Below are 27572 nucleotides of genomic sequence, written 5' to 3'. Positions count from 1 at the left end.
GGACAGCCAGGGCTATGCAAAGAAATCCTGTCTCAAAAAAAAAAATCCATGTGATGAGTGATAGAAACCCTTCACTTTGAATCTACTCTGTATTTAGTGGTTGGACTGAGCCAGCTTACTGTGCCATTCTTCCTATGGTTTCTGGTTGTATAACTGAGAATATACATGCACAAAGCAGCTGACCTTCTACATTGATCATGATTGTTATGGTGAGAAAGGCTAATGGAAACCACAAAACTCTTCTATCAAAGCAGTGGTCAAGAGCAAGACTGTGAAAGGTTTGGTAGCATTCACCCGTAGTTCCAACACTAGGCTGAGGAGGGAGAATTAAGAGTTTGAGGCAAACCTGGGCTACATAGACCTTGTCTTCCATCCTCCAAATTAAAAAAGTGCAATACTATAAAGAATGACAGAATTTTCCACCAAAAAAGAAAAGCATCCTTTTTTGCATAGGATGTTTTGGGCTAAAAGCACGTGGGAAACAGCTAGTGCAAAGGGGAGTGTTCTGACAATTCTTCCAGAAGAGGAGTGAAAGATTTACCTATGCAAAGGATGCTCCCCTCACCAAGATGAGAGATGAAGAATTGGGGCTGAGAGATTTCTACACAGATCTTGTCAAAACCATGTGTCTCCCTGTGGCTCTCCCAGCCTAGTGATGTTGCTGAATCAGTACCCTGTTTCTTCTGGGTGGTAGACAAGCACTCAGGCTTTGTTACTTTTTGGGGCCTTTATCTGGAAGACCCTCCCACATACTGTTGCTCTTCTGCCATCTGTTTTACATTCTACCCCTCAGGCCCAGCAGGAGACACTAAGAGAATAAGTCTTCATTTTCTACAACTGTAGCTTTAGGGAAACAGCTAGGATCTCTTCCAGTTAATCTGGCATGCGACTCTTGTAGATGCACATGTAGTATGTCTGTCCAACATCAGTTTTACCATGGAATTAAAGCAAACTATTGTTTGGGATAACAGCAATGGCAGTTGGAGGACTGCTATATATGAATTCACATGTCTCTTCCTGCTGGTTATGGAGGGCAGCTGTGAGCTGGCATGGAACTCAAGTTCTTTTTACTAGTTAAGGATTGGCCTTGAACTTCTTAAATATTCATTTTTATAAATAAAGACATCCTTCACATTGTAGCAAATCAAAGATAGTCATTTATTTTAGACATTCCACATACAAGCTCTCAAGAAGACATCTAAGCGAACATTAATACAGAACGAAGACAGATGTCCATTTACACTTGCTCCTCGAATGCATTCAGGTGGAGATGGAGGCTTTGGACCACACGAATCACTGAGCTGCTCCTTCCACAGGGGTTTTCCTAATCCATGTATCTTGTCTGTCACTGAGCGCCAGAACTCATAAAGTACTTTCTCCAATCTACCTATCCACCTTTGCCTTGCAGGGTGATAGGGAGAGGGAAGTTTTCCTGTTACTGAACACAAGTGGCTTGTCCTTCCTCCTTACTAAGCAAGCTGGGCTGGCATTGCTATCATCTTCTTAAACCAGGAGATGGACTCAATGTGGCCCAGAGGTGGCATACAGTGGGTAAGAATCTGGCCTTTCTATTTCTTTCATTTCATTTCTATGATGTTCCATGGCTTCATGAACATGTGCACTCCTGAAATTTTGGCAATTAACTACTCAGAAAGAGAAGTTGTGATTTATCCAACGAAATTCAGGAAGTAGTAACAATACCAAACTTCTTTTGGCTTCTGATCTAATACACATTCCTTGGTGGCAGGAAGCCCTGATCTATTTAATGCATGAGTTTTCATCTTTACAAAAACATGTTTCTTTCCAGGTGAAAGAATTAGGCTGAAAATGTAGCATAATCATCAGTAAGAATTAGCAAGGTATTTGTGGAAATTAATGAAAGCCTAGGCAGGAAATACAAACACAGTTTCTAAAATGTCTTTGCCAGAATGCCAGAAAATAAAGAATCTGTTTATACATATACCATTGTTCAAAAATAGGACTTGAGACAAGCTCCCAAAAAATATGACAGAGTAAAATAAATAGGTGTAGGTAGTTGGCTGAGGTGAACTGTTCTGTCGAGATTTCCAGCATCCAGAGCAACGAAGCAGCAAGTTATAAAAATCACAGTGTTTCTAAGATTTAAAAAAAAAGACCTGTTTTCTTCCTTGAAGTCCTTGGTATTGAAATCTATGGATCATTACAGAGTTGTGATAAAGATGTATTACTCAGGATGTGATCACTCATCCTAACTTTCATGCATTGGTTGACAAAAGAGAAACACACAAGCACCTTGGTCTAAGATGGTAGAAAGATCTGTTTCTTAAGAACTGAGAAAAGGACCACAAGATTAACACACATCCTAACAGATTGTTTAAGATTAGGATTACAGGTAGGAGAACACAAACCTACCTAGCTGTATCTTAGACACAGGAGACAATCACTTTGTCATGGTGGAGACAGAATAGGCCCTGGATCTTTCCTGTTGCTGGGAAAATGTATCAAAAAGTGGTGCTCAAACTGGTTTTCTATTTGTAATTTACCAAAAATCCAGATGAGGTGACTGACCATCCACATCACCAAGGACTTAACTAGATTATTTTTTGCTGGAATACTTCCTTGCTGGAGGACAGCCACATGGTCCCCATCATTTTGTATGCCTCTCTGAGGTTACAACATGGTCTTCTATATAACAGTATATAAGTATTGGTGAACAAGCCATCTACTTTTTGAATCATGCTTCCACATAAGTATCAATCCTGTGTACATGTTACTAAGTGGCAATTTATACTAATGTGCATCTTTTCTAGAGCTGGAATTCCAGAACATCTACACAATTATAAGCACAAGCCTACTGGCACCACACAATCTTACTGGTCTAGGCAGAGCACCAACATGAAGCTGCATGTACCATTAGAAGTCTCTAATTCAGACAATACACAGGAAATAAGCTACTGAGGTGTCAACAATTATAACATTTCCAACAAACACACATCACAAACAGTTATCAGCATTTACCTGAGTCACTTGCCTTCCAACAGGCTACATCCTATGTTGGCACCATAAAGTGCTTTTCTTTCTAGTGTCTACCCTCTTTGATACTTTGCTGAATGGGTTTCAAAAGATTCAAATATACTCACACAAATATCATCTCTAGATGTTATCAAACAAGAGAGCATCTGACATGAGCACAACCTAGCAAGAGCCCTGACTATGGTTCTCCTTCTACTATACTTGGGACTTCTTCCTCCCCAAAGCAAAGCTACACTGGGTTACCTATGTATTAAAGGTATGAATGCCACAGGCCTCATCTTCAAGTAACTGGTTTGGGAAGATCAAATTCTTGAATTTCATCTGTAATTCTATGAGTTAACTATTTACCCACCAGAAAGTTTCGGGCAATATTTAGCTGATTAATGCCAGGGGTTATCAAAGACATTTCCCCCAGGTGAGGAGAGAAATGGGGAAAATAAGGTGATTCTCTGGAGTGGAACTTTATAACCAGCTCTACCTTCACTGAGTGAACCACAGAGATGTGGAATGATTTAGGACTCTCTAGTCAGGTTTATGATCCTAATAACAGGAACTAGAAGCTTCAGAACCAGAGGCTAGTACATGTGATGTCAACCCTGGAAATATAGTCTGGACTGAGGTAGTAGCTCTTTGATTTAAAGCAGGCCTAAATAGTCCATTAAATATTTCAGGTCTCACATCCTTCTTCCTTACAATCTTAAACTTTCAGAAATACTATTATATGACATTGAAATGTAGAGCTAGGCAGTTTAAAATATGCTAGCGTATCAATAGGTCTTCTTATAGGTTAAGAGTCAGAGAACTGATAGGGTAGAACTAGACTCTGAAGTCTGATTTTCTCTTAATGAGACAGCACTACCATGCATCCCCTCCCATTTGAATGGGTCAAGGTAGTCTAAAAAGGTCAGGCTAGAGCACCTAGAACAATTAAGAGGTAAGTATAGACTTGTGATGAACAATGAACGACTACTGGTCCATGGAGAAGCAGCAGCCACTGGAGTTAAGTCTTCAGGAACAGAGAGGGAGATGAAGGGTGAGTAAGTGCTTCTCTTGGTGGGGGACAAGGTATTAGCAACATGACTTCAGCAGCAACATAGGGAATTAGGATCAACTTTCTAATGCAGACTTCTGAAGGATGCTATAAAACTTTCACTCTTGTTTTATACCCTCAAAACCAATATTGATCTGATATAGTTTTAATCAAACTCCTAAAAGTTCTACCCAGACATAAAAATCCATTGTCAAGTTGCTGCTAAGATCTCATATGGGTGATAACACTATAAAATGTTTCACCATTCATATATTTGAAAAGAACTCTCACCCACGTGCAAGAGTTTTGAAAGTTGCTGGACAATAGCATTAGCCTCAACATTCTTTTGGGAATTTTATTCTCAACTCAAAAGAAAAAAAAAACCAACAAAACCCAAAACTTATTCTCTCACCTTACTGAAAGTCAAGATTCATAGGAGAGAGGCAATAAATCTGAGCATGTTAGGACATGAGGTGAGGGTAGAGGAAATAATTTAGCTTACTTATATTCTCAGGCCTGTCTTGGGAACTGCAATTTATAGCTAACTAAAGACTGCTTCAAAGAATGGGAGGAGTAGGGTAAGATGGCTAAAGGGGCGTGTGGAAAAAGGAGCTCATTGTCAAAAGGTCTTCCTGAATTCATCACTCTTCCCCCTCAGCAGGTTCTCTGGTGAGTACCCAGAGGGAGAGTATGGCAGTAGTTTTTCTCTCATGTGGACTTCCCGGTGTTTGGTGAGGAAAGAGCCTTTACTGAAATGTTTGCCACACTGGGCACATGTATAAGGCTTCTCTCCAGCATGGATTCTCCGGTGTTCTCGGAATCGTGTGCAGTTATTGAAGCTCTTCTCACAGTCCCCACATTTGTAGGGATTCTCTCCAGCATGGACTCTGCGGTGGGCACTGAAGTGAGAACTGTTGGTGAAGCTCTTCCCACACTCTCCACACTGATAGGGCTTCTCTCCAGTGTGCATTCTCTGATGGATGAGAAGACTTGAGCTCTGACTGAAGCTTTTCCCACACTCCCCGCATCTGTACGGCTTCTCTCCAGTGTGGATTCTCTGGTGGGCTCCAAAATTTGAGGAGTCATTAAAGCTTTTCCCACAGTCAAGACATTTGAAAGGCCTATCTCCTGTGTGGATTCTTTGGTGTCTGATTAGGCTCCTGCTTCTACCAAAGCACTTCCCACAGACACCACACTTATGAGGGTTTTCCTTCTGGTGGGTCATCCTGCACAGAAGACGAGCACCCCTTCCAAAATTCTCTCCATATTTGAGAAGTCTGTATGGTCTCCTTCCCACAAAAGGCCTCTGCTGCACAGTAGCCTTCCCTATGTCTCTAGGTTGAGACATCAGTTTTCCCTGTCTAATTCCTTGGAGGTTTTCCCATTGTCTTCCTGAGATGTATTCCCTTTTACAATATCTACTGGGGTTGGTATTTAAAACAAATCCTTTAGACTTTTCTATTAATGCCCCGTGGGGCTCTTTGTTCTTAAATATTACCTGTGTTGGATCCTCCTTAATACTACTTCCAGTTTCAAAATCTGGAAAAGGAAAAAACAGTAAAATTTCACAAAACTCAGACATTAACAAAAATAATTTAATAATTAATCATGCCTACAATGGTTATGATCCTCTAATGTTTATGGCTACACACTGTGACTTACTGATATACCATGCTTTAGCCTCTTTCAGTTCTATAAAAAGGCCAATGACATTTGCTACCATGTTGGTTCTCAGAACTGTTTTGAACTGAATTGCTATCCAAGGTACCTTTCCTCATCTTATCCTTATTAACTCAGCAACAACTTGGTCTATCTCTCTGAAGTTGTAAACCATTCTATTTTCCTTCTTTCACACCTACACTAAAATATTACACTATACCTTATTTGAATATTTTCTAATGGACAACTCCAAATTCCTCAAGATATTTCTAATTCTTCAATAGCTAGTCAGATTCTAGCCTAGGGTACTATTTTCCCCATATGATCTTGTAGCTGGTTTTTCTGGTTACCTCATGGACCACAATAATACAAATACTCCTTTATAATACTTCCAAAGCTAAATTTTCATTACACCCCATTCACTATAAAGTACATCTTAGATTCCACTTCTCTGTGGATTTTATGGAAAGCATGACATAGTGAAGAGCCAGAAGCTTTGTAATGACATAGTTTGGTTCTAGCAACATCCTGGTCACTAGTTAACTGCGTTTTTGTTATTAACTTTTAATTATGGGAAATTCACACACACAGAAGAATTAACAGTGTAATTTGTATAAAGAACTCCCATGAACTATTTACTTACCTTTAGCAATGATTTATTATTTATGGCTAGTCCAGTGTCATCTCTATTCCCATACATTTCCTGGTCTCTATCCAGACACTTTGATGCAAATTATAAAATACATATTATTGTCTTTCATAAATATCTCACAAGCTGACTATCTTGGGCTAAATCTAGCTTTGATCCCCCAAATCTTTGTGATTAAGTACATACTATAACATCTTGTTCTTACTTGTAGGTATCAACTGACTTCCCTTCCACATATTCAAGTGAAATTGCTGGTTAGAGGACTAGCTTTGGCATGGGTGAGGAAGAGAAGGCAGTCAACAGTCAGTTCATTAACTTATATAAGAAGCTACAGTAATGTTACTTTTCATTAGTACTCCTTTTGAGGTTTTATTATTGGATTCAATATTGTTCTGGGATTTAGAGAAGTTATAACCTATTAGTTGACTCAGACAGTAACTGGTAATTTTATTACATTCTGAAAGTCACCTAAAATAATATTCACCGGTATTCTTTTCACAGTTATTAAAAAAGAAGTTGGAACTTGGGATATGATGCAGTAGTTAAGGACTTGGGTTGCTTTTCCAGATGAATAGGGTTTATGGTTCACAACTATCTGTAACTCTAGTTCCAGGGGTCTGACACCCTCTTCCAGCTTCTGTGGTTACCAGGCATGTACATGTGGTACATGAGGGGAAAAAAAACCCAAAATAAAAATAAATAAATAACATTTAAAGAAAGAAGTTATATTGGACTTACTATTCTTGTTTGAGACAGGGTTTCTCTGTGTAGCATTGGTTGTTCTGGAACTCATTCTGTAGACTAGACTGGTCTCAAACTCAAGAGATCTGCCTGTTTCAGCCTCCCAAGTACTGGTATTAAAAGTGTGTGCCAACAAACCTGGTTAGATTTACTCTTTATGATTTCTCATATAAATATCACCAGACAGCATATGTATGAAGTCCTTGCTCTGCTGTAACTGGCTGGACATTAGCTCCTCTTAATGGGCCTCTACAACTAATTCAGGCAAAGCAGAAACATTGGCTTGAACAAGTCAGTGTGAAATGCTTCACATTCTGACATATCCTGTGGCTACAGAGACAGAGTTCCCATCCTTCAGGAGTGTGCTGCTGCCTGGGAGGTTGGTTTTAGGACATCAAAGTGTTTGGTACCATAAGATAAAGTGTGGGAGTTGAAAGAATTTGGATACACAGATGTGTAGATCTGAATATGTTCAAGGTGTGGGTGGTTCGGGAGAGATCATGAACCGTGACTTAGATATGAGAAAGCTTACGGAGCATGTAGAACACAGCAAGAAGTTTTATTTCAGGAAAGCATAGAGAGAGAAAATACTAGCACATATGCCGTGAATGATAGGATGAGCCCAGATTAAAGATGACTCAATCAAAACGTAAGTGATAAGCAGGGCAGGATGGCGCATGCCTGCAATCCCAGAAATCAAGAATTAGAGGCAAGAAGATCATAAGTTCCAGACCAGTTTAGGCTACAGTTGGGACCTTTCTCTTGGGGCCCTCCCCGCTTAAAAAGTATGGTTGAGAAAATTAGGGTTTGAGACTTTTATAGTCTAGGCAAGAAACAGAGAAAGATGGAATAGAATAATGGCTATCTATGACAATGAAAGCAGGGGTAGGCAGAATTAACAGTCTACTTGGCAAGTAATGTCATCTGCCTGGATGTAAATGCTGAGTGAGGAGGCTGGAAAATGAGCTTTAAAGGGCACTTGTGGGGTTTACTACATTTAATGCTTGAGCTGGCAGTTAGATGCCAGTGAGGACAGCCAATGGGCAAGAGCAGGCTGCTGAGCTCAGGACCAGGACAAATCTTCTCATCTTGTCCCTGCCCATCCTTTTCCTCAAGCACACTACACAGCAGTGAAATGCTTCTGATTTGAGCTTACTGACCTTCCTCCTCCAAGTTTTTTTTTTTTAAGGGTAGAATCTCACATTCTTCTTTAAAGTATTTCTAGAAACACTGCCTGACCACCAAGACAGAAACTAATGCTAAAGTCCCCAAACCTGAGTCAACAGAATGTAAGTAGGGTGGAAGGAAAGGACCACAAGAACAGGACCCACTTTACTCAGTTCTACTTCCTGTTTCTCTAACAGCAAACGGCATCCAAATATCTGAGTGAATCAACACGCATGAGCCATGTGCCAGGTGTGCTGGTTTTTCAAGAAGTCACATTTTCTCCCCGACTTTGACCCTTACCTGTGAGGCTTTGAGGTAAGTCTGTAGGTTCTTGGAACTCTGGCTCTTCTATAATTTCCTCCTCACTCATTCTCTCACTGCTAGAATCTTCTAACACTGCTTCCTGGGAGGTCTCTTCAGGTTCCCAGATTGTAGGCTCCTGGGGTTCAACCTCAATGTGTCCTCTTTCTTGCCTTGAGAGTGGTGGGATTTCTTCTGAGGTGTTGGTGGAAAGGGCAGACGTTCGGCAGTTAACGAGGGCATCCATCTCCTTGTAAAATGCACAGGACTCCAGTACATGGCCATTCTTCACTTTGCGGTAACTCTTCTGAAGGCTTTTGAACTTGGTCCGGCATTGTTCTGGGGTCCGGAGAAAGCCACACTCGCGAAGCTGTTCAGCCACAACTCCATACAATTTGCTCTTCCGGTGACAGGCTTGAAGTGCTTCATAAAACCGAGTCTCACGAAGGATATCAAGAAAAGTTTTAGTTTCTTCATAGCCCCAGTGCACACCTGCCATTCAAGGACAAAGTTTAAAGATATAAAGAGGCTGGAGCTTCTCTATTACACACACTATAAATGATAGAAAAGCCCTATTCTGGGAGAAAAACTGTGAAACACCATCATTTGGACATGATAGTGTACTCACAAACTCATAGCAGGTATGGCTACAGAAACTCTACACAGCCATCCAAAACTCTAGCATAGGGTTGTGTGTGTGTGTATGCATTTGTGTGTGTGTGTGTGTGTGTGTGTGTGTGTGTATGTATGTAGCACTTGACAACTTCTGGAGGAAGAACTATTCTTTTTTGAGTGTTCCCACTGGTATGTTACCCATGCTTCATGGGATGGCCCCATACCCACATACGCATGGGGAACACCTACTGGATTTAGTGTGTTCATAAATAAATGATGGGTAGTTAAGAAATACATGAAGTTTGGATGGTGAGTTGGGGGGGGGTTGGAAGGAAATGGAGGTGGATATGATTATATTTCATTGCATATATGTATGAACTTCTCAAGGACAAAGAAAATTATAATTAAAGTCTTACTCACGATAGCAACAGGAAATATGGAATATACAGAAACAAACTTTGTAAAACACAGTAAAGTCTATGTTTAAAAAAATCTGTAATTCTTTATTCAAAGATTAACTAGAAAAAGTGAGATGCCATGTTTCTAGTTACAAAGACTCAAGTTGCACAGATATTGATTTCAAATGAATAGGCAAATCCCAAAAGCAGCAGTTTAATTGGAAGAGGAAGTGGTCTTCCACACTGCCACTGCTATGGAGACTAACTGAAGCACTTAGCCACCTAGAGTGTCTTTTCCATGTAGTTCATTCAGAACACTGGATTACAACCCCCAAAGAACAGCCTGAAATCTCCTACTAATTCTTTTACTAGTTTTCCTTGAAAATCAGAGTCATGTCCAAGTAGTTCTAAGTCTGATAACTCATCTAATCTTCTAATTCGAGACAGAGTATAGTCTGTATGGCACAGACAGCAGAATACAACTTTTCTTAGTAGTTTGTTAAACATGCTTTCTGTTTTGGAAAAAGTAGTTGCTAGCCTCAATATTTACTGGATACTTCCAGTTCCATCAATGAACTCCTACACTTGAGACCATACCCAAGAGCCTTATCCTCCTGTTTTCAGATTTGTAAACACCTGTGTAGGCATGACGATCCTCCCATTTGTCAGCAGATCTGCTTATTTTAGGCACACATCCTCATGAACACACTTCCGGTTTTCCTAGCCTGATTTAGTTTTCCATTTTATTGATGAACTTATCACCTTGATTACAATGAACTAGGAAAGACATCAGTAATAAGAGTGATGCATTTTAGCCTTTTAAGAGTACCTTTACCTGTTATGTCTTGCTGAACACCAGTAACAGCCCTGTGAGTTCCTACTCATATATTCCACCGGGGAAAATTGAAACCCAGTATTGTTACATGATGCAGCTACTGTCAAAGAGTTATTAACTGGTTGTTTAATTCTGTGTGTTTTGGTCTCCAAATATTCAACAGTAGGTTCGTATGGTGCATCTTTTCTTTTCCTTTCTTTCTTTCTTTCTTTCTTTCTTTCTTTCTTTCTTTCTTTCTTTCTTTCCTTTCTTTCTTTCTTTATTTCTGAACAAGATCTCACTGTGTAGTTCAAGTTGGTATCAAACTTACAATCCTGCCAGGTCCTGAGTGCTGGGATTATAGGTTAGCAGCAGCAGGCCTAATCTTCTTTTACTTTAATACCTGTCTTCTATAGACGGTTCATCTCCTATGATGAGGGGTGTGTAGTTTTTTTTTTTTTTTTGGTAATGTGTTAATCTTGGTTCAGTGAATTTGTAATTAGTGATATATTTACATTTATTTCTATCAGAATGAGAATGGCTCCCATAGACTCCCACAGAGAATGCCTGGATCCCAGTTGATGGAACTAAGCCAGATTAGTCTCGGAACAGGGTATTGATGTGACAGGTCTGACTGTGTAGTTTTTTGAAGAAATGTGGAAAACTTTGGACTAGAGAAGTGGTTGAATGCTGTAAGTGAGGTTTAATGGGCTATCCTAGTAAGAATATGGAAGAGTTGTGTGTTGACAGCTATGTATACCATGGAGGCTTGTATACTCAGGAGGTTTTAGAGGGGAACAATTATTAGCTAGAGACCATTGAGCTAGAAACCATAATTATGATATTTTTGCAAAGAATGTGGCTGCTTTTTGCCCTTGTCTTAAGAATCTGTGTAAGGCTAACTGAAGAGTTTTGGAGTATGTATTGGCAGAGATTTCAGGGTAGCCTAATACTTACTGTATCATGTGATTACTAGTAATCACTTTTATGAGGGTCTATGATGAAAAGGAGCAAGCAGAGCAAAAAGAAATACAAACTGTACAATCTGAGGAGAAGAAAAGCAACAGGAAATTTAATGCTGGAGCCAAATCTTGCATTCTAAGAGATGAGAACTTTAAAGACAGGCCTGATGTGAAATGGAATAAAGAATAGTGTCCACAGGACAACACCCCATTCAGCTAAGCTTCCAGCTTGTAAAAAGGAAATGCCAAGGATTTTTCTGCTTCTGAAACAAAGGAAAGCTTATGAACAAATGAAAGCAATAAATCAAAACTTATGCAAATGTAATTTAAGGAGGTCCAGATTCCACCCCAAGTTTGCAGTAGTATTTGGCAACTTCAGCCACAGGATTCTATCTTTTGAGTCATGAAAGATATAGTAGTAAAGGGGCTGTGAATCTTCCTCCCCAGTTAAGGAAAGCCATTAGGGACAGGCATATGGCAGGGGAGTCCTTGCACGTAGGTGCAGAAAAGTCACTTTGTGAAGCTGTGAAAGTGAAGACTGGATTGTGTTAGAGACCCCAGGATGTTGGAGGTACCAATGTCATGGGATGTCTGCCAGGGAGAGCTGCATATGGGGAATGATACCAGCTCAAAAAAAGAGAAATGTTTCCAGTTAGCAAAGCTGGAAGGGAAAAGTCATGAAAGGCTTTTAGCATTGGACACAGAACTACAAGACTAGGGGTTTGCTCTGCTGGGTTTTGGTCTTGTGTTGGTCCAGTATTTCCTCACTACGCTCCCATTCGTCCTTTAAGAATGGTAATATATATTCTGTGGTATTCTATGTTGGAAGTATGTAACATGCTTTTTTTTTTTTGCAGTTGGTTCCAATTAAGAGACTGCCTTGACTCTCAGAAGAGACTCTGGACTTTTAAATACTTTTGAGACTGAAAGATTATGGGGACTAAATGCATTTTATTATATGGCAACAAGCCTATGGGGGCCAGGATATGGCAGTTTGAATAAGAATGCCCCCATGGTTAGTGGAACTGTTTGGGAAGGTTAGGAGGTATGGCTTTGTTAGAGAAGGCATATCATTGGGGGAAAGCTTTGAGATTCCAGAAGTTCACACCTTTCCCGTTTAGAGTTCTCTCTCTGTCTCTGTCTCTCCCCCCCTTTCTACTTGCTGATAAAAATGTAAGATCACAGCTACTACTCCAGCACCGAGACTGCTTGCCTGCTGCCATGTTCCCTGCCATGCTGGTCATGGACTCTAATCCTCTGGAACTGTGAGCCCCAACAAACTCTTTAGATTAACAGAAAAGTAACCAAGACATATGTTTCTGTATTTATTTATTTAGAGAAGGGGCTTTGCTATATGGTTCAGGCTGGCCTCAAACTCTTGCTGTTTCTGTTTCCCATGTTCTGGGGTTATAGCTGGTGTGCCACCAGGCCTGGCTCTTCCTATTACTTTTATGTGACTCACTGTTTTGTGTTCTGTTTATTCTTCTTTCTTGCCTTTTAAATTGGACAGAATAAAGTTTGTATTTCATTTCCTCTTCTCCTTTACACTGTTTTGTAACTGGCCATACTGTATGGACTAATAAGATATCCTTCATCTATTACAAACTAATACAACTGGTTATACTAATCCTCAAATAATATTAGACACTTGAACTCTTTAGCTCCACTTACCTTCCTTCCACAGGAAGGTATAATAAATATGATTTATGATATCCCTTCCATAGGAAGGTATATAATAAATATGATTTATGACATGTATATATATGAAAGTCTGCATCTGTGTGTCTGGTGCCCAAAGGCCAGAAGAGGGTGTTGGGTTCACTGGAACTGGAGTTACAAATGGTTATGAGTTACCATGTGAATGCTGGAAGCTGGACGTGGATCCTCTGTAAGAGAAGCCTGTGCTCTTATCCACTGAGTCATCTCTATACCCTGACCACTGAATATTTAAATGCATGTTTAGCTCTAACTTGAATAAGAGCTTGCAGGCTTCTCAGAGTTGTTACTCAGGCTGTGCTAGGGACAGCAACAAACACCTACGTGCCCTTTTAGTTGTGGGGCAATATCATAGTGAAAGCAGCATCGAGTGCGATAACCCTCCCCAGGATTAGTCTAATCTACGACACTCTCCACAGGAAACACTTCTATCTTCACACCAAGAAAAAAAAAACCAGCATAATTCTTACCACTTAGGTTTTGAAATAAGACAGGGGCAGAACGAATTTCAGACTTGCGTGTAAACTCAATACCCACTTCATCACCATCGGAGTCTTCAGCGCCTTCTTCCTCCTCCTCCACCAAACTGACCTGTTCTTTAGCACCAATGCCAATGCTCTTTAGTCTGGGGAGAGAGATCACGGCCTTTGTCTTATCAGTAGATGAAGTATGGGCTGCAGGGTTTAACAAGGCATCCATGTCCTCAAAGAAGGCACAGGGTTCTAGCATGTGGCCATTTCTCACTTTTCGATAACTTTTCTGAAGACTTTTGAACTTGGTCCGGCACTGCTCTGGTGTTCGAAGGAAGCCACATTCTCGCAACCATTCAGCCACAGCACCATATACCTGGCTATTTCGGGGACAAGCCTGGAGTGTTTCATAAAAGCGAGATTCCTTGAGAATTGCAAGAAAAGTCTTGGTTTCCTCATAGCTCCAGTGTACACCTGCAATTTTTTCATCTTCTAAACCCCACTGTTGCTGTTCTCGCCACACTTTCCCTGAATTCCTTGCCGGGACTTGAACAGCATGCACTGATTTCTCTTTGATGTAGTTGCTTGTCAGAACACTATTTTTCTTATTTGAGGAATGGAGACCTACAGCCCACGGTTCCTTTCTCTGTTCCAACTGGGCTATCTTGTTAGATGTAGACACAGTGCCTCCTACAGTAAGAGAAACATGTTTCACAGTAGGCACAGTTGTCATTACTACACACCCCAATCTCCTGTTGAAGCAAGCTCTCCTGGACTCTTTGCTTACAGCTCAGCATTCCTCAGCCAGGACCGTGCACACAGTAGTTATTTACATGATGTCTTTAAGCACAGAAATTTAGAAATGCTATCTTACTCTCATGTATATACTGCTTTTATCTAGTTAATTCTTTCAGGAATACTCTCAACAGTAAGACATATTTCTCTAGGTTTGACTCTTTCTTTTGGATGACACTATATCACACTGTAGATTAGGCTAGCCTGAAACTCACTGATGGCTTCAAATTCATAACAATCCTTCTGCCTCAGTCTCCCGAGTGCTAGGGTGTAGTCCCAGAGTCACCACAGCTAACTTAGTATTTGTTCATTTTACTTATATATGTGCCCCAACACATACACACATGCACACACCCATGCATGCATGCACACAATACACAACTGGGGCTATTAGTGAAGTAAAGAATTTGTATTAAGCTATATTAATCACAAAGTCTGGTATTTCCATAAAACAAAGAAAGTAAACTTGAATAGACAGCCCTAAAATAAATCCATCCACATATGGTCAACTAATCTTTGATAAGGGAAGAGGAAAGTATGTTCAATGAATGGTGCTAAGAAAACTGAGTATCTACATGTACAAGAGTGAAATTGGACTACTATCTTATACTACTTTCAAGAGTTAACTTGAAATGCATTAAATGCATGTGGGGCTGGAGAGGATGCTCAGTTGGTAAAGTGTTTGCTATATAATCATAAGGACCTGAGTTTGATCCCCAGCATCCATGAAAAAGGCAGGCTTGGTGATATGTGCTTGCAATCCCAGCAGAAGGATCTCCAGGATATAAACTCTCAGCTACTGCTCCAGCACCATGGACACCAACCCAGAGGGTTAGAGTCCATGACCACCATTGCAAGGAACACGGCAACAGGCAAGTGAGAGACCATGCCTCAAAAAGTATGGAGGAAGACAACAGAAGAAGATACCAGACACTGGCCACTGGCCTTTATATGTACACAAACACCCTGTACTCCCCCACATGCATGTATATACATGAGACCTAAACATAGGACCTGCAACCATAAAGTCCTAGAAGAAAGAAAGCATAGGGAAAAAGGTAATTGACCCTAGTCTTGGAAAAATTTTTTTTTGGCTATAACAACGAAAGAGGCAATAAAAGCTTTAGCATAGCAAGAAAAATAATCAACAAAGTAAAGAAACAGCCTTCAGTCTAGGGAAAATACTTATAACCATATATGTTGTAAAAGGTTGAAATTTAAAATGTACAAGGAACCATATAATTCATAGAAAAACAGCTGATAAAAATGGGCAAAGAATCTGATGTGCAAATGACCAACAAGTGCACGAGAAGGCACTCAACATCATTAACAGAAAAGAACAAAATCATAATGAGTATGACCTCACATCTGTTAGAATGGTTAGCATCAAGAAGATAAGATAGTAAGTGCTGGTAAGGATGTATAGAAAATGAACCCTATGTACTGTTGGTGGGAATGTATACTCATCCAGCCATTGTGGAAAACAGTATGGATGTAACTTGAAAAATGAACTTGAAAAATTACTTGGGACAACTGTCATGCACCCCAGCTCTCTCACTTCTGTATATATTTGTAAAGGAAACCAAATTACATCTGAGGCACCAGCACTCTGGAATTCACTGGAACATAATTTACAAACCTAAGGAAAATTATGGCATAAACAAAAATTTTTTATCAATGGATGAATAAAGAGTATTTGAAAATGGCTCAGTGGTTAAGAGCATTGGCTACTCTTCCAGAGGACCTGGATTTGATTCTTAGCACCTACAAGGTAGCTCACAACTGCCTATAATTACAGTTCCAGGGTATCTGATGCTCTCTTCTATCCTCCCTGAGTGAGCACTAGACACACAGGTGATGCATAGGCATACACGTAGGCAAAATACTCATACACACAAAAGTAATAATAAAGTATATGTGAAAATCTGTAAAATGGAAAAAAGAAAAGAGAACTATAGAAAGAATGAGTTCTATATCTAAAATTTTTAGATATCCTGGACTCAGAGTGTATTACATCATGTGAAATAAGCCAGATAGTGAAAGACAATTATCATACTATCTGAGCTTTAAGTAGAATCTTAAAAAAAAAACCCAATATATACAGGAATACAATAGTGGTTTCTACTGGTTTCTGCACGGTTTGAGGTAGGCAATACAGGTACATATAAAGAACGAATTGTAGCTATATACAGGATACATTCTGGGATCTAGTGATGCCCATAGCTTACAATAGTGTACTTCAGATTTGTCACTAGCTGAGAGTAGATTTTAAGTATCCTTCCTGTTAACTATGTAAGGTATGGTGTGTTAATTGAGGTCATCACTGCATAATGTATATAAAATAATAAAATTTCACATCTTAATTTTATAAAGTTTTATTTGCCAATTATACAATAAAAGTTTGGAAAAATTTGGCAGAAGAAACAAATATTCAAACAAAAACTTTGGTGTAGATATATCAAATAAACAATGTGAAACCGTTTTGCTTAAAGAGATTAAGAGGAGGGAAGATAAACCTTATAATTTAGCTTCAGGGTCTGAGTCATATCAAACGCCTTTCTCTATCCAAAAGAAACTACAATCTACTTTCTTTTTCATGAAGTGGAAAAATAATCAATGAGTTCACCCCCCCCCCCAAAGCCCCGACTGTCCTGGAGTTTGTTCTGTAGACCAGGCTGACATCGAACTCACAGAGATCTACCTGCCTCTGCCTCTCAAGTGCTATGATTAAAGGTGTGTGCCACCATCACATGACTGAGAGTTCACTTTTAATTGGTACAGATATATGTTTAGTGAATACTGAAAATAAATAAATCATTTCATTAACTAAAAAACTCTGTTGATGGAAAGAGGGCCTGCTTTTTGTCCTGGTTGCCCGGCTAGCTTACATCCACAATAATCACACAGAAATTATATTAATTAAATTACTGCCTGGCCCATTATCTCTAGCCTCTTATTGGCTAACTCTCACATCTTGATTTAACCCATTTCTATTAATCTGTATGTCACCACGAGGTCATGGCTTACTGGGAAAGATTCAGCATGTCTGACCTGGCAGCTCCATGGCGGCTCTCTGACTCTGCTTTCTTCCTCCCAGAATTCAGTTCTGTCTTCTCCGCCTACCTAAGTTCTGCTCTATCAGGCCAAGCAGTTTCTTTATTGATTTACCAGTGAAAGCAACACATAAACAGAAGGACCTCCTACACCAAAACTCCAAACAAGCCCATCCTATCAATGTAATAAAAACAGTAAGAACATGAAACAAATTGTACCTGCTGCTCTAAGTCCTGAGAAGAGCAAGTGTCTCCAATGGGAATCTCAGTCACACTGCTGACTCAAAGCTTGTTTCACTTTTTGGTGTGTGTGGGGGGGAAGTTTCCTTTCTTTTTTTTTTTTTTTTTTTTGAGACAGGATTTCTTTGTGTAGCCCTGGCTGTCCCAGAACTAGCTCTGTAGACCAGGCTGGCCTCCAACTCACAGAGATCTGCTTGCGTCTGCCTTCTGAGTATTGGGATTAAAGGTGTGCACCACCACCACCAGGCTGGAGGGCAAGTTTTTTAACCTCACTGTATCCTGAGGAATAACACCATCTGTTCAAAGACTAGTGCAGTTTTCCACACAGTATCCAGTATGTATGCAATGGACTTTAGCTTTCTTCTCCACATAGCACACACAGAAAGTTTGCAGGATTTTCCTAGAGAAGCCCATCAAATCACACCCTTTCTGAGAAGCACTGGGGATGGAGACTTGTTCTTTACTTCTTATGTGAGAGAAGTAAAAGAGGAGGCACATAGGCTCAAGTACTCAGAAGTTCTAGGAAGGCAAAGCAGGGAATGAGCGGCCAGAGCAGGAACCATGGCAGTTGAGCCTTTGGCATAGTTTTGGTCAAGTACTGCCATGCAGGAGGATGGGTTGACTGTTTCTAAAGTCTCATTTCTAAGAAAAAAATGTAAATTTTTCTACACTAACTTTAACTAAAATATCATGTAGACCAAAATATCTACAGGCCATATTTAGTCCATAACGAATTAATCTACAATCTACAACAAAAGATTGGGGCAGGTGTCTCTGGGCCTGGGTTGTTTCATATGAAATTGTATAATAAAGGAGACAGGCTGAACTGGAATTCTCAAAGTATAGTCCCTCTTCACTAATGGCATATTTCATGAGTGACTCAAAGCAGACAATAGGGTGCCTGATAATTTTTGAGGACCACCTTGTTAATTTTGTGATACATAGCGTTTTTTTTAGAAAGGGTTTCTCTGTGTAGCCCTGGCTGTCCTGGAACTCACTCTTTAGACCAGGATGGCCCTGAACTCATAGAGATCTGCCTGCCTCTGCCTCCTGAGTGCTGGGGTTAAAGGTGTGTTCCATCACTGCCTGGCAATGCTGTGATATTTTATACTGGTAATTTTTTAAAAATTTGTTTTTTTAATAAAAGATAATTATTGATTTGCCTTTATCCATTTATTATATTGTTTATTTTATAATCTCAGTACTTATATTTTTTATTATTTTATGACTCAATTAATTAATGTATGTGTGTATGTGAGTGTCTGTGAACGATAGTATGGATATGGAAGTCAGAGGACACCTTCTGGAAGTTGGTTCTCTTTTTCTACCATGTGGGTTTTGGGATGGAACTCCCATTGCTTATCTCAGCAACAAATACCTTTGCTCACTGAGTTTTCTCACTGGTCCTAATTTCTGAACTTCAACGATTATATTTAGTATTGTCTAGTAGAACTTTCTGTGATGATGAGTGTAGTATTAATTGTGCCATTCTATATGGCAACTGAATATCTTAAATATGGCTACAAAGGAATTTAGTTGCACCAAATTTTAATTAACGCAATAAACTTAACACTTGTTTAAAATTTTTTAAAAGACTCATTTTTTAAATCTTATGTGTGTGTGCACATGCACACCTAGATGTATGTATGTGTAGTCCCTTCTTAGAACTGGAGTTACATATGGCTGTGAGCTACCATGTAGGTGCTAGGTAACAAACACATCTGAAGAGCAGCAAGCGCCTTTAACTGGTAGGCCATCTCTCCAGCCACAAACTGAAAATTGAAACATATGTATGGCTAGCAGTTACTCACCAGGCGGTACAGAATTATAGTGTTTATAATGTATGCTCTATATCCATTGGTTATAAAATTGGTATCAGTACACATTTGCATCAACAACCTGTGTGTATATGTGTGTGTGTGTCTGAGCATAACCCCAGGTGTTGTTCTTCAGGTACAGTCCAACCTTGTATATGTGTGTGCAGGAGCACCTGTGTGTATATATGTGTAGAGGTCAGAGGCAAACCTCAGGTGGCATTCCTTAAGTACTGTCATTTTCTTTTCTTTTTTTGAGACAGGGTCTCACTGTGCAGCTCTGGCTGGCCTGTAACTTAACTCAGAGATCTGGCTGCTTTTGCCTCTGAGAGCTGGGTTTTAGAAACTATGCCATTTCACCTGGCTTTCTATTTTATATTTTTAGAGAAGTTCTCTCACTGACTTGTAACTAACCTAGTAGGCTAGGTTAGCTTGCCAACAAATTCTAGGAATCCACTTGTGTCTGCCTCACTCCCAGGACCAGGATTATATGAATGTACTACTACATTTAGTTCTCTCTCCGTCCCTCTCTCTCTCACACGGGTACTGAGGATTGAATTCAGGTTCTTAAGCAAGCACTTTACCAACTGAGCAATCCCCCTACCTTGTTCACCTTTTTCATATTTTAGGGGATCAAGTATACCACTGTCAGGCTGGGTAGGCTACGCTGACTGGTTAGTGAGCTCTTGGGATCTGCTTGTCTCTGCCTCCCCATCATGGGTTTACAAGTACATTCTACCACCGCTCACTTTTTCAAATGTGGACTTTAAGGGTCAAATTTGTGTCTTCATGCTTCCAAGCACTTTCCTGACTGAGCTGCCCCCCCGCCCCGTTCTGGTTGTGATATTACTCATTAGTCTTTGCCATTTGAATTAAAACTCACACATGAATGAATACTATTTCTCTCCCCTGTGAAGTAGATGGAGACAGTCCTCTGGAAACTTGCCTGGAGAGTGACACTATAGTGGTCATGTAAGCCTTCACACTTGTCTACTTAAATAATTCACCAAGGTTACTAGATTTAAATCACTTTTTATTCAATATTTAAGATTTCGATCCACCCGTTAGGCAGCTCTACGTTAGCTGTTGAGGTCATTATTGTTAAATAAAAACAAACTGTAGTAATACCTGGTGACTTCACAGACCTTTAGGCTGGTGGATGTAAGTTTGTATTTCCTGTACTATAAATATGGTATTCATATACAACTCCTGTTCAGTGTTGTAACTACTATTATAATGTTCTTTTTGGAAAGAGTACATGAATAAGGAAAGGGAAGAGATAAGTAACTACAGCAGACGATCCGTGGAGATTCTTTAAGCCAGTGTTTTCAACTTTCCTGGTGTTGTGACCCTTTAATATAGTTTCTCATGTTGTGGTGACCCCCAACCATAAAATTATTTTTGTGGCTATTTTATAACTGTAATTTTGCTACTGTTATGAGTCATAGTGCAAATACCTAGAGACAAAAGTTTGCCAAAGGGGCCATGACCCACAGGTTGAGACCTACTGCTTTAAGCACTAACATTTACAACTGTTTATCACCAGTAGGAATTAAAATATAAGAATGCTTACCCAGGGAAACCATGCTCCCTGCACTTTCCTTCCTGATTTCGTGGTGGAGATCCCTGTGAGTGGGACTCTGATGTACACTCTTTCTGTAGGACAAGCTTCTCATTGTGTGGACATCTTTCACTGGTTCCTGTAACAACACTGACACCAGTGACTACCAAGACAACTGCAAAGGCTTTAAATCAGGAACAGCCACGGATGAAGCAGAGGAGGGCCCTAAAGAACTGAGTAGAGGAAATATGTGTGTCATGTGTCGAGGTAAGTGCAAGATACGGTAAATAATGAGGATGCGATAATGTAAGAGAGCTGGTCCAGCAAGGAGTTCATTACTGAGAAGACTGAGTCTAACCTCTTCTGGAAAAGAAATGAAGAGAGAAATCTCTTTGGAAGAAGTGTAAACAATGCAGGCTAGTAAAAGCATGGGAAATAAATGTGACTGAATTCCCTAGAAGGAAGGCCAGGGAGGAGGACAATTACAATTAACCTGGGAGTAAATTACCTGGGTTGTCACCTCCTGATCTACAGTGTTCCATTCATCACGAGGGACAGGAACCCAGAGAGAAGAGTGAGCTAGAAAAAGAGAAGAAACAATTATGGTATACAGTAGTCTGAATTGTGGTGCTTTAATTCATGCTGCTTCTCCTTTTAATAAACAAGAGCACAGCTGGGCAGTGGTGGTACACACCTTTCATTCCAGCACTTGGGAGGCAGAGGCAGGTGGATCTCCATGAGTTTGAGATCAGCCTGGTTTACAAAATGAGTTCCAGGACAGTCTGTTACACAAAAAAACACTAACAGAGAAACACTGTTTCCAAACAAAAAAAGAAAGAAAAAAAGAAAGGAAGAAAGGAAGGGAGAAAAGAAAGAAAGAAAAAAAGAAAGAAAGAAAGAAAGAAAGAAGTGAGAGCATATCAAAATCTACAGATAGGAATGGATGATTTTTTCAATGAGTTTAGAGCAATGCCCAAATCTACCTTATCCTAATGCTGGGCTCACAACTTCAATGCTTCCGGAGCAAGCAGGTAATCCAGTGCACGAGGAGAAGACTGGGAGAGAGCATGCTCCACTGAAGAGCACAGCCTATGCTTGGCTCTAGATGGTGCTTCAGCATGAGACTGTAACACTTGAAGACTCAGCATTTCTGATGTTTCCAAGAGAAGCCAGATGTGCTGGCTCATTTTTATCTAAACCTGACAAGCTAGAGTCATTTGGGAAGAGGGAACCTGTATATTGAGAAAATTCTGTCTGCCCCCACTGGCCTGTGACAAGCCCATGGGGTGTTTTCTTGATTGATTACTGATCTGGAGGGTCCAGCCCACTGTGGATAGTGTTACCCCTGGACAGGTGGGTATAGATGGTATAAGAAAGTAGGCTGAGCAAGCCTGTAAGCAGCACCTTCCATAGCCTTTGCATCAGCTCCTGCCTCCAGGTTCCTGTCCTGTTTGAGTTCCTGTCCTGACTTCCTTTGATGTGGGAGTGGAAGTGAAATAAACCCTTTCCTCCCTGAGTTGCTTCTGTCATGGTGTTTTCATCACAGCAACAGAAACCCTAAATATGACACCAGAAACCTGGGACTTTTGTGAGATATCAAATTTTTAGAACAAAGAGCAAAAACAAAAACTCCAAATCCTAAACAAAAATGCTTTGTAGGTAAAATATACAAGTCCTACTTAATGTACAAGTTACCGGTTTGTCATTCCTAGCATAAACTAATAGTTTAAGAACTGAGAATTTAGTTCTCAGCTAAGTCCTGCCAACACAGCAAACTGTACAGCAATGGGTATAACGAGCTCTTAAATAACCTTCTCAGTGCAGGAGAAAAGAGAACTTTTTATACAGCAATCTCAATGGTCTATCTCCTTCTTTGAGCTCACCTTCAAGAGTAATTTACATGTGAGCAGAGCTCAGAACCTTGCTACGCCTTTCTATAGAAGTAAAAAAAAATCACTTAAAATTATGTGTATTTGTGTGTGTTTCTGTCTGTCTGCATGTGGGTGCCATGGTCTGTATGTGGAGGTTGGGGACAAAAACTTTCAGGAATTGGTTCTCTCTTTCCACCATAGGGATTGAATTCAGGTCATCAGGCTTGGCAGGAAGTGTTTTTATCCACTAAGTCATCTTACCAGTCCCCAAATAATTTTCTTGGAAACATCATGGTCTTTGAAAAGTTTATCACATTCCTTCATAGTTAATTATCTTTCTGAGCTATCCAGCCCTCAAATTTCTGTCCTCCTTCCTCAGTCTTCAACAGACTTTTTTTTTTTATCCTTTTGAAATTATCACCATAGATGGCAATGTCCAGAAACATTATGAATAGGTATTTGTTATCACACCAAGTTTCTCACTTAAAGTTACTGGAGCCACCTAACTCATATGATAAAGGGAGCTCTGATACAAAGAAATACGGGGCAATTCAGAGTCCACTAATATTTGCAACAACATTCTTTTATATAGGGTTGGCTACGGCAGAGAGCCACTGTGAATCTTTTCTTTCAGTGAAAGCTGTTTCGACTCATAGCTGAAGTTTAAAAATATTTTTTTCCATTATGAGAGAAAATAAATTAGTATTTATTGAACACTATTATGCATGCACTGGCTATTTTTCATGGCCCATTAAGGACCTTGCTATTTTTCTTTTACAGATGAGAGGATAGAAAGTTTGAGAAAGAACCTAAGTCCACAAAAATAAAACATAGGAGAGCTGGGTTATGAACTCAGGTCTGCTTGCCTCTTTCAGCCCAAGATCACAGTGTGGGGGGAAACAAGAACTAAATGAAGTCTTTAGACAGGCTCTTTCCAGATCTCTCTGCTAGCCTATGAAGTGAAGTGAAGTGAAGTGAAGTGAAGACACATTTTGGGAGATGGAAAGGTAACTGGGCTGGGGAGACAGCTCTCTCCCTTCTATCTGACTTCTTGTATCCACATGGAGGGCAGCTAGATGCTGCCCTTGTTTGAACACCAGTTAGGTGTGGTATCCCTTGTTTAGGAAATCTTACCATTTCTCCCTTTCATACAGCATTCTGGGATGCTTTATCTTGTGAGTCAAGTTTTGGAATAAAAATATTTTGTTTCCATTTCTCAACAGTTTTTCAAGTTGCTTGTGGTCAGCTGAGAGCACACATGAATAAAGTGAATGTTGAGCGGAGATTTTTAAAACAACTGACCAGATTCAGAGCTGCCCTGGGCAATCTAAGTTTCCCTAATTTCCATCTTTATGATCCTAATTTACTTTGGTAAGCACATATTCCTGACTCTTTAAACAGATGAAAAATTTCTTTACAAGTATTCAATTTATTTTTCAAATGGATATCAAAGGTACTTATACTGAGCAAGCCATAGTCTTTGGGATACTATGTAGGGCTACATGGTCTCTGATCTGGGTGTACTCTGAATTCTTCTTACCATTTTTGGGTAAAGGCCTATACTCTCTTTGTTGGCTCAGCTGTTCCTGGTATCCTGAGTGGAGGCTTCCAGCTTCTTCCTGAGGAACAACCCTGTGCTGGGTCTCCAGTTGCTCTGGCTCAAAGTCAGCTACTTCCCACACAGTTCCAGGTGGGGCTTGCTTCTCTGAGTGTAGGGGTCCACTGACCTGCAAAGCAAAGTCAATATCATAATGGAAAGTAGAGGAAAAGACCTGCAAACCAGGGCACTAAAGGGCAGCAGAACTGAGAAGGAATCATGTCTCTCCGGACTGAAATGGACTCATAGGAGTTCAGGGACAGGAGAGCACTTTTTAATTGCATTTTTTTTTTGTGCACGTGGGGTGGGGTGGGGTGGTGGTCATTACTACAAAGACCCTGTATCTATCAAGTGCACACAAACTAATCTGAACACTAGTTAACTGAAAACTTATAAAACCAACTCCTAAACACCTCCTGTGCAAGGTGAAACCACAAACCTGGCAAACACTGCAGGATTTCATGAGTTGACAAAAGGGTGTTGAAAATGACTATACCAGCATGCAAGGATGCTGAAAAATGACGGTCTAGCAGTTAAACTGGATGAATGCCAAGGACCATGGCACTAAGTGCACTTCACAAGACAATGTCTGGAAGAGTAAAGGATTAGAGAGGATGCTCAGGTACCCATGACATCTCCCCCTCCCACCAAACACAAACCCTGTGATGCATTAACTATTTAATACTGTCTAGATAGTTTTGGTGGAAACATTATACCAAGGATTAGAACAAACAGGCCATATTCTCTCCTCCATTTAATATGAAAAACTGCTTTTGGGGAGGATTCAGCGTATGGATTTTTTTTTTGGTACCATTTATTTCTATAATGAGCTCTGCTTCCAGCACGGTAGCCCTGCCCGCCTGCCTTTCCCATCCCCTTCATTCAAAATCCTCTCTCACCTTCTTTCTCAGTCTTCTGGTCTCTTTCTCCAAATGCGCTACCAGGGCCACGGCCTCCTCTCCACTTTCTGGGCACTGCTTCTGTGCCCAAGCCTGAATCTTCTCCGGGAGAATGGTGAGAAACTGTTCTATTACTAGCTGCTCGAGGATCTGCTCCTTGGACCGCATTTCTGGCTTCAACCACCGGCAGCAGAGTTCCCAGAGTTTACTGAAAGCTTCGTGGGGTCCCGTCACGTCCTCGTAGGAGAACTGCCGGAAGCATTTACGAAAGGACTCACATTCGGTGCTTCCTGATCTCGCCCGAATGGGCTCTGATGCCCACTCCGAGTCCTTTTCCACTTTCATGATGATGCACTCCTCAACTTCCACGTCGACCTGAGAGTCCAGGACTGTAGCCATGACCCAACCAGGGCCAACAGGTCTAGCTCCAAGGAAGGGCCCAGAGGAGCTTCCGAGTGCCCCCTACTTAAATGCCCTTGGAAATACGGTTCGGGAGGGAGATAAAAGATAGCGCGTCAGCCGGAACAAGGAACTCCAGGGCTGATTAATCAAATTTTTATTAGAATCTTGACAAGGTGAATGTGCATCCACCCCAAAAGTCTGCAAACCCGCCCTCTTCTCCAATCAAGCTGTGCCCCCTCCCTTGAGGTTCGTTCTCTAGGGGCCAAGGTCGGGAAGAGAACCGGACTCTGGGCTAGGAGGGAACACAGGGACTGAGGTCGGGCTGGGCTAAGGCGGGGAGCGGGAGGGGGTGTGTCCGCGAGGCACCGGAGGCGCGGCCGGCCCAGGGCTCTCGGTTCGGGTCCAGGCCGCTGCAGGTGTCCAGCCGGGGCAGGAGTGTCCGAAGCCGGGACCGGGCTCTTGGCGGCTCCCAGCAGCGCCCGCGGCACTCCGGACTCCTCCACACGAGGCTGCCGAGGGCCTAGGCCAGGGTTGGGGGTGGGGAGGAGAAGAAGCAGCGGGACGAGGTAAGGCCTCGCGGGGCGAGGAGCTGGCGCGCAGCCTCGTCAGCTCGCCCAGCGGGGAGCGCGGGGGGCACTGGGAGGCGCGGGGCCACGCATGCGCCGCTCGCGACAGGGGGGGCGGGGGTCCGCGTGAGGCTTCCTTGCAGGCGAGGGGGGCTGCGTGGAGGAGTCTCGCGAGAGCGCGCGGTACCGTGACTGGCCGCCGAGAGACTTTAGGGGTGAGGGTGCGAGGGATGAGGTCGGGGCGGAGGGACACGTTGAGGTCGGATCCCGTTTCTCCAGAGGCTGTGAAGCACGGCGCGAAGCGGCAGTGAGCGTCCTGCCGCAGGCCCTGGAGACGGCCCCGTGGAGTGGTTTTCTTAGTGAAAGGGGATGCGAGTGTGTGTGTGTGTGTGTGTGTGTGTGTGTGTGTGTGTGTGTGTGTGTCGGCGTGGGGAGTGGGAGGGGGGAGGGACTCCTTTGTTTGGCGGAAGGGTTACAGCCACGGTTTGGCCATACATATTTAGAGTGCTTGCTGTCTGGGGTCCTTAGAGCCAGCACTCCTTCTGAGGAAGGCCCTGTGATAGACTCTGTTCAAATGTATGGTCAGGAGAAGCCTCATTTTTCTTTTTGGGAATCTCTTAATTGTGCAAGGCTCCGGGTCTGAGTGGCCAAGCATGTTTAAAAGGGCTACCTGGTACCTAATAAACCAGACCTGGATTTCTCTACTGCTGTGAAACTCCATAGCTCGATGTCCCAGAACCTACCAGTTCATGAATACGTATCCAGTATTTATGGAGTGCCTGCCTATATGTGACAGTACTTTAGGCTCTTGACATTCATTAGTGGGCAACACAAATCTTATTCTCAGAGCCGGTAGCTCATTAGAAAACAGGCCAATGACTTATTAATCAGAGGTTTTTTCATAATTTGACCAATTCTGGCATCCCAGAGGCATAAAACATCATATGTATACAAGGCATAACTTGAAGGAAGGCCAGAGATAGTCAGTCCGTGGGTTCACCTAGTGTCTGCCAGGGCATAGATCAGAGCCAGCACACAGCTTGTCTTAACTGCATTTAAAAAATAATATATATTGTGTACTGGCTTCCTAGCAGACATGGTGAAGGGGGTGAAAAAAAATCAGGATCCTCTTACCATTTTTGAATTTTCAATCTGCTGGACATGGAAAACATCAACAAGTCACAAATAATGTTCTCTGTAGTTGTGGTGATTTCTTCCAAGAAAAGAAACACATTTGAGAT

At 41.3% G+C, this 27572-nt stretch overlaps 2 protein-coding genes across 2 annotated transcripts; both read right to left on the bottom strand.

Moving 5' to 3' along the window:
- Positions 1-1151: 1151 nt before the first annotated feature.
- Positions 1152-25887, bottom strand: Zkscan2 (zinc finger with KRAB and SCAN domains 2). The gene is made up of 7 exons (XM_050143362.1): positions 25364-25887; positions 24408-24594; positions 21505-21575; positions 21009-21135; positions 13534-14223; positions 8559-9050; positions 1152-5581 (listed from the first exon to the last, which is right to left on the bottom strand). The coding sequence occupies exons 1-7, from the start codon at positions 25760-25762 to the stop codon at positions 4662-4664; spliced, it is 2886 nt and encodes a 961-aa protein (XP_049999319.1). The 5' UTR covers positions 25763-25887; the 3' UTR covers positions 1152-4661.
- A 17-nt stretch (positions 25888-25904) lies between these two features.
- On the bottom strand, positions 25905-27052 carry LOC126502273 (uncharacterized). The gene is made up of 3 exons (XM_050143142.1): positions 27023-27052; positions 26473-26659; positions 25905-26354 (listed from the first exon to the last, which is right to left on the bottom strand). The coding sequence occupies exons 1-3, from the start codon at positions 27050-27052 to the stop codon at positions 25912-25914; spliced, it is 660 nt and encodes a 219-aa protein (XP_049999099.1). The 3' UTR covers positions 25905-25911.
- Between the last annotated feature and the right edge of the window lie 520 nt (positions 27053-27572).

Source organism: Alexandromys fortis, unplaced genomic scaffold, assembly GCF_014885135.2.
Source record: "Alexandromys fortis isolate MF-2015 unplaced genomic scaffold, M_Fortis_MF-2015_v1.1 scaffold_45, whole genome shotgun sequence".
NCBI lineage: Eukaryota > Metazoa > Chordata > Mammalia > Rodentia > Cricetidae > Alexandromys > Alexandromys fortis.
This window is presented reverse-complemented; position numbering and strand designations above follow the sequence as displayed.

What these genes read in the sequence shown, in the direction of transcription:
- Zkscan2 (XM_050143362.1), bottom strand. Translation starts at nt 25,762, where the DNA reads ATGGCTACAGTCCTGGACTCTCAGGTCGACGTGGAAGTTGAGGAGTGC. An exon ending in TAGGCCTTTACCCAAAAATG is followed by an intron (nt 21,576 to 24,407) that starts GTAAGAAGAATT and finishes CTCTTTTTCTAG; the next exon opens with CTCACTCTTCTCTCTGGGTT. An exon ending in ATCAGGAGGTGACAACCCAG is followed by an intron (nt 21,136 to 21,504) that starts GTAATTTACTCC and finishes GTGTTGTTACAG; the next exon opens with GAACCAGTGAAAGATGTCCA.
- LOC126502273 (XM_050143142.1), bottom strand. Translation starts at nt 27,052, where the DNA reads ATGGAGTTTCACAGCAGTAGAGAAATCCAG. An exon ending in ACAGCAGTAGAGAAATCCAG is followed by an intron (nt 26,660 to 27,022) that starts GTCTGGTTTATT and finishes GGCCGTCTCCAG; the next exon opens with GGCCTGCGGCAGGACGCTCA. An exon ending in CCACGCAGCCCCCCTCGCCT is followed by an intron (nt 26,355 to 26,472) that starts GCAAGGAAGCCT and finishes GCTGCGCGCCAG; the next exon opens with CTCCTCGCCCCGCGAGGCCT.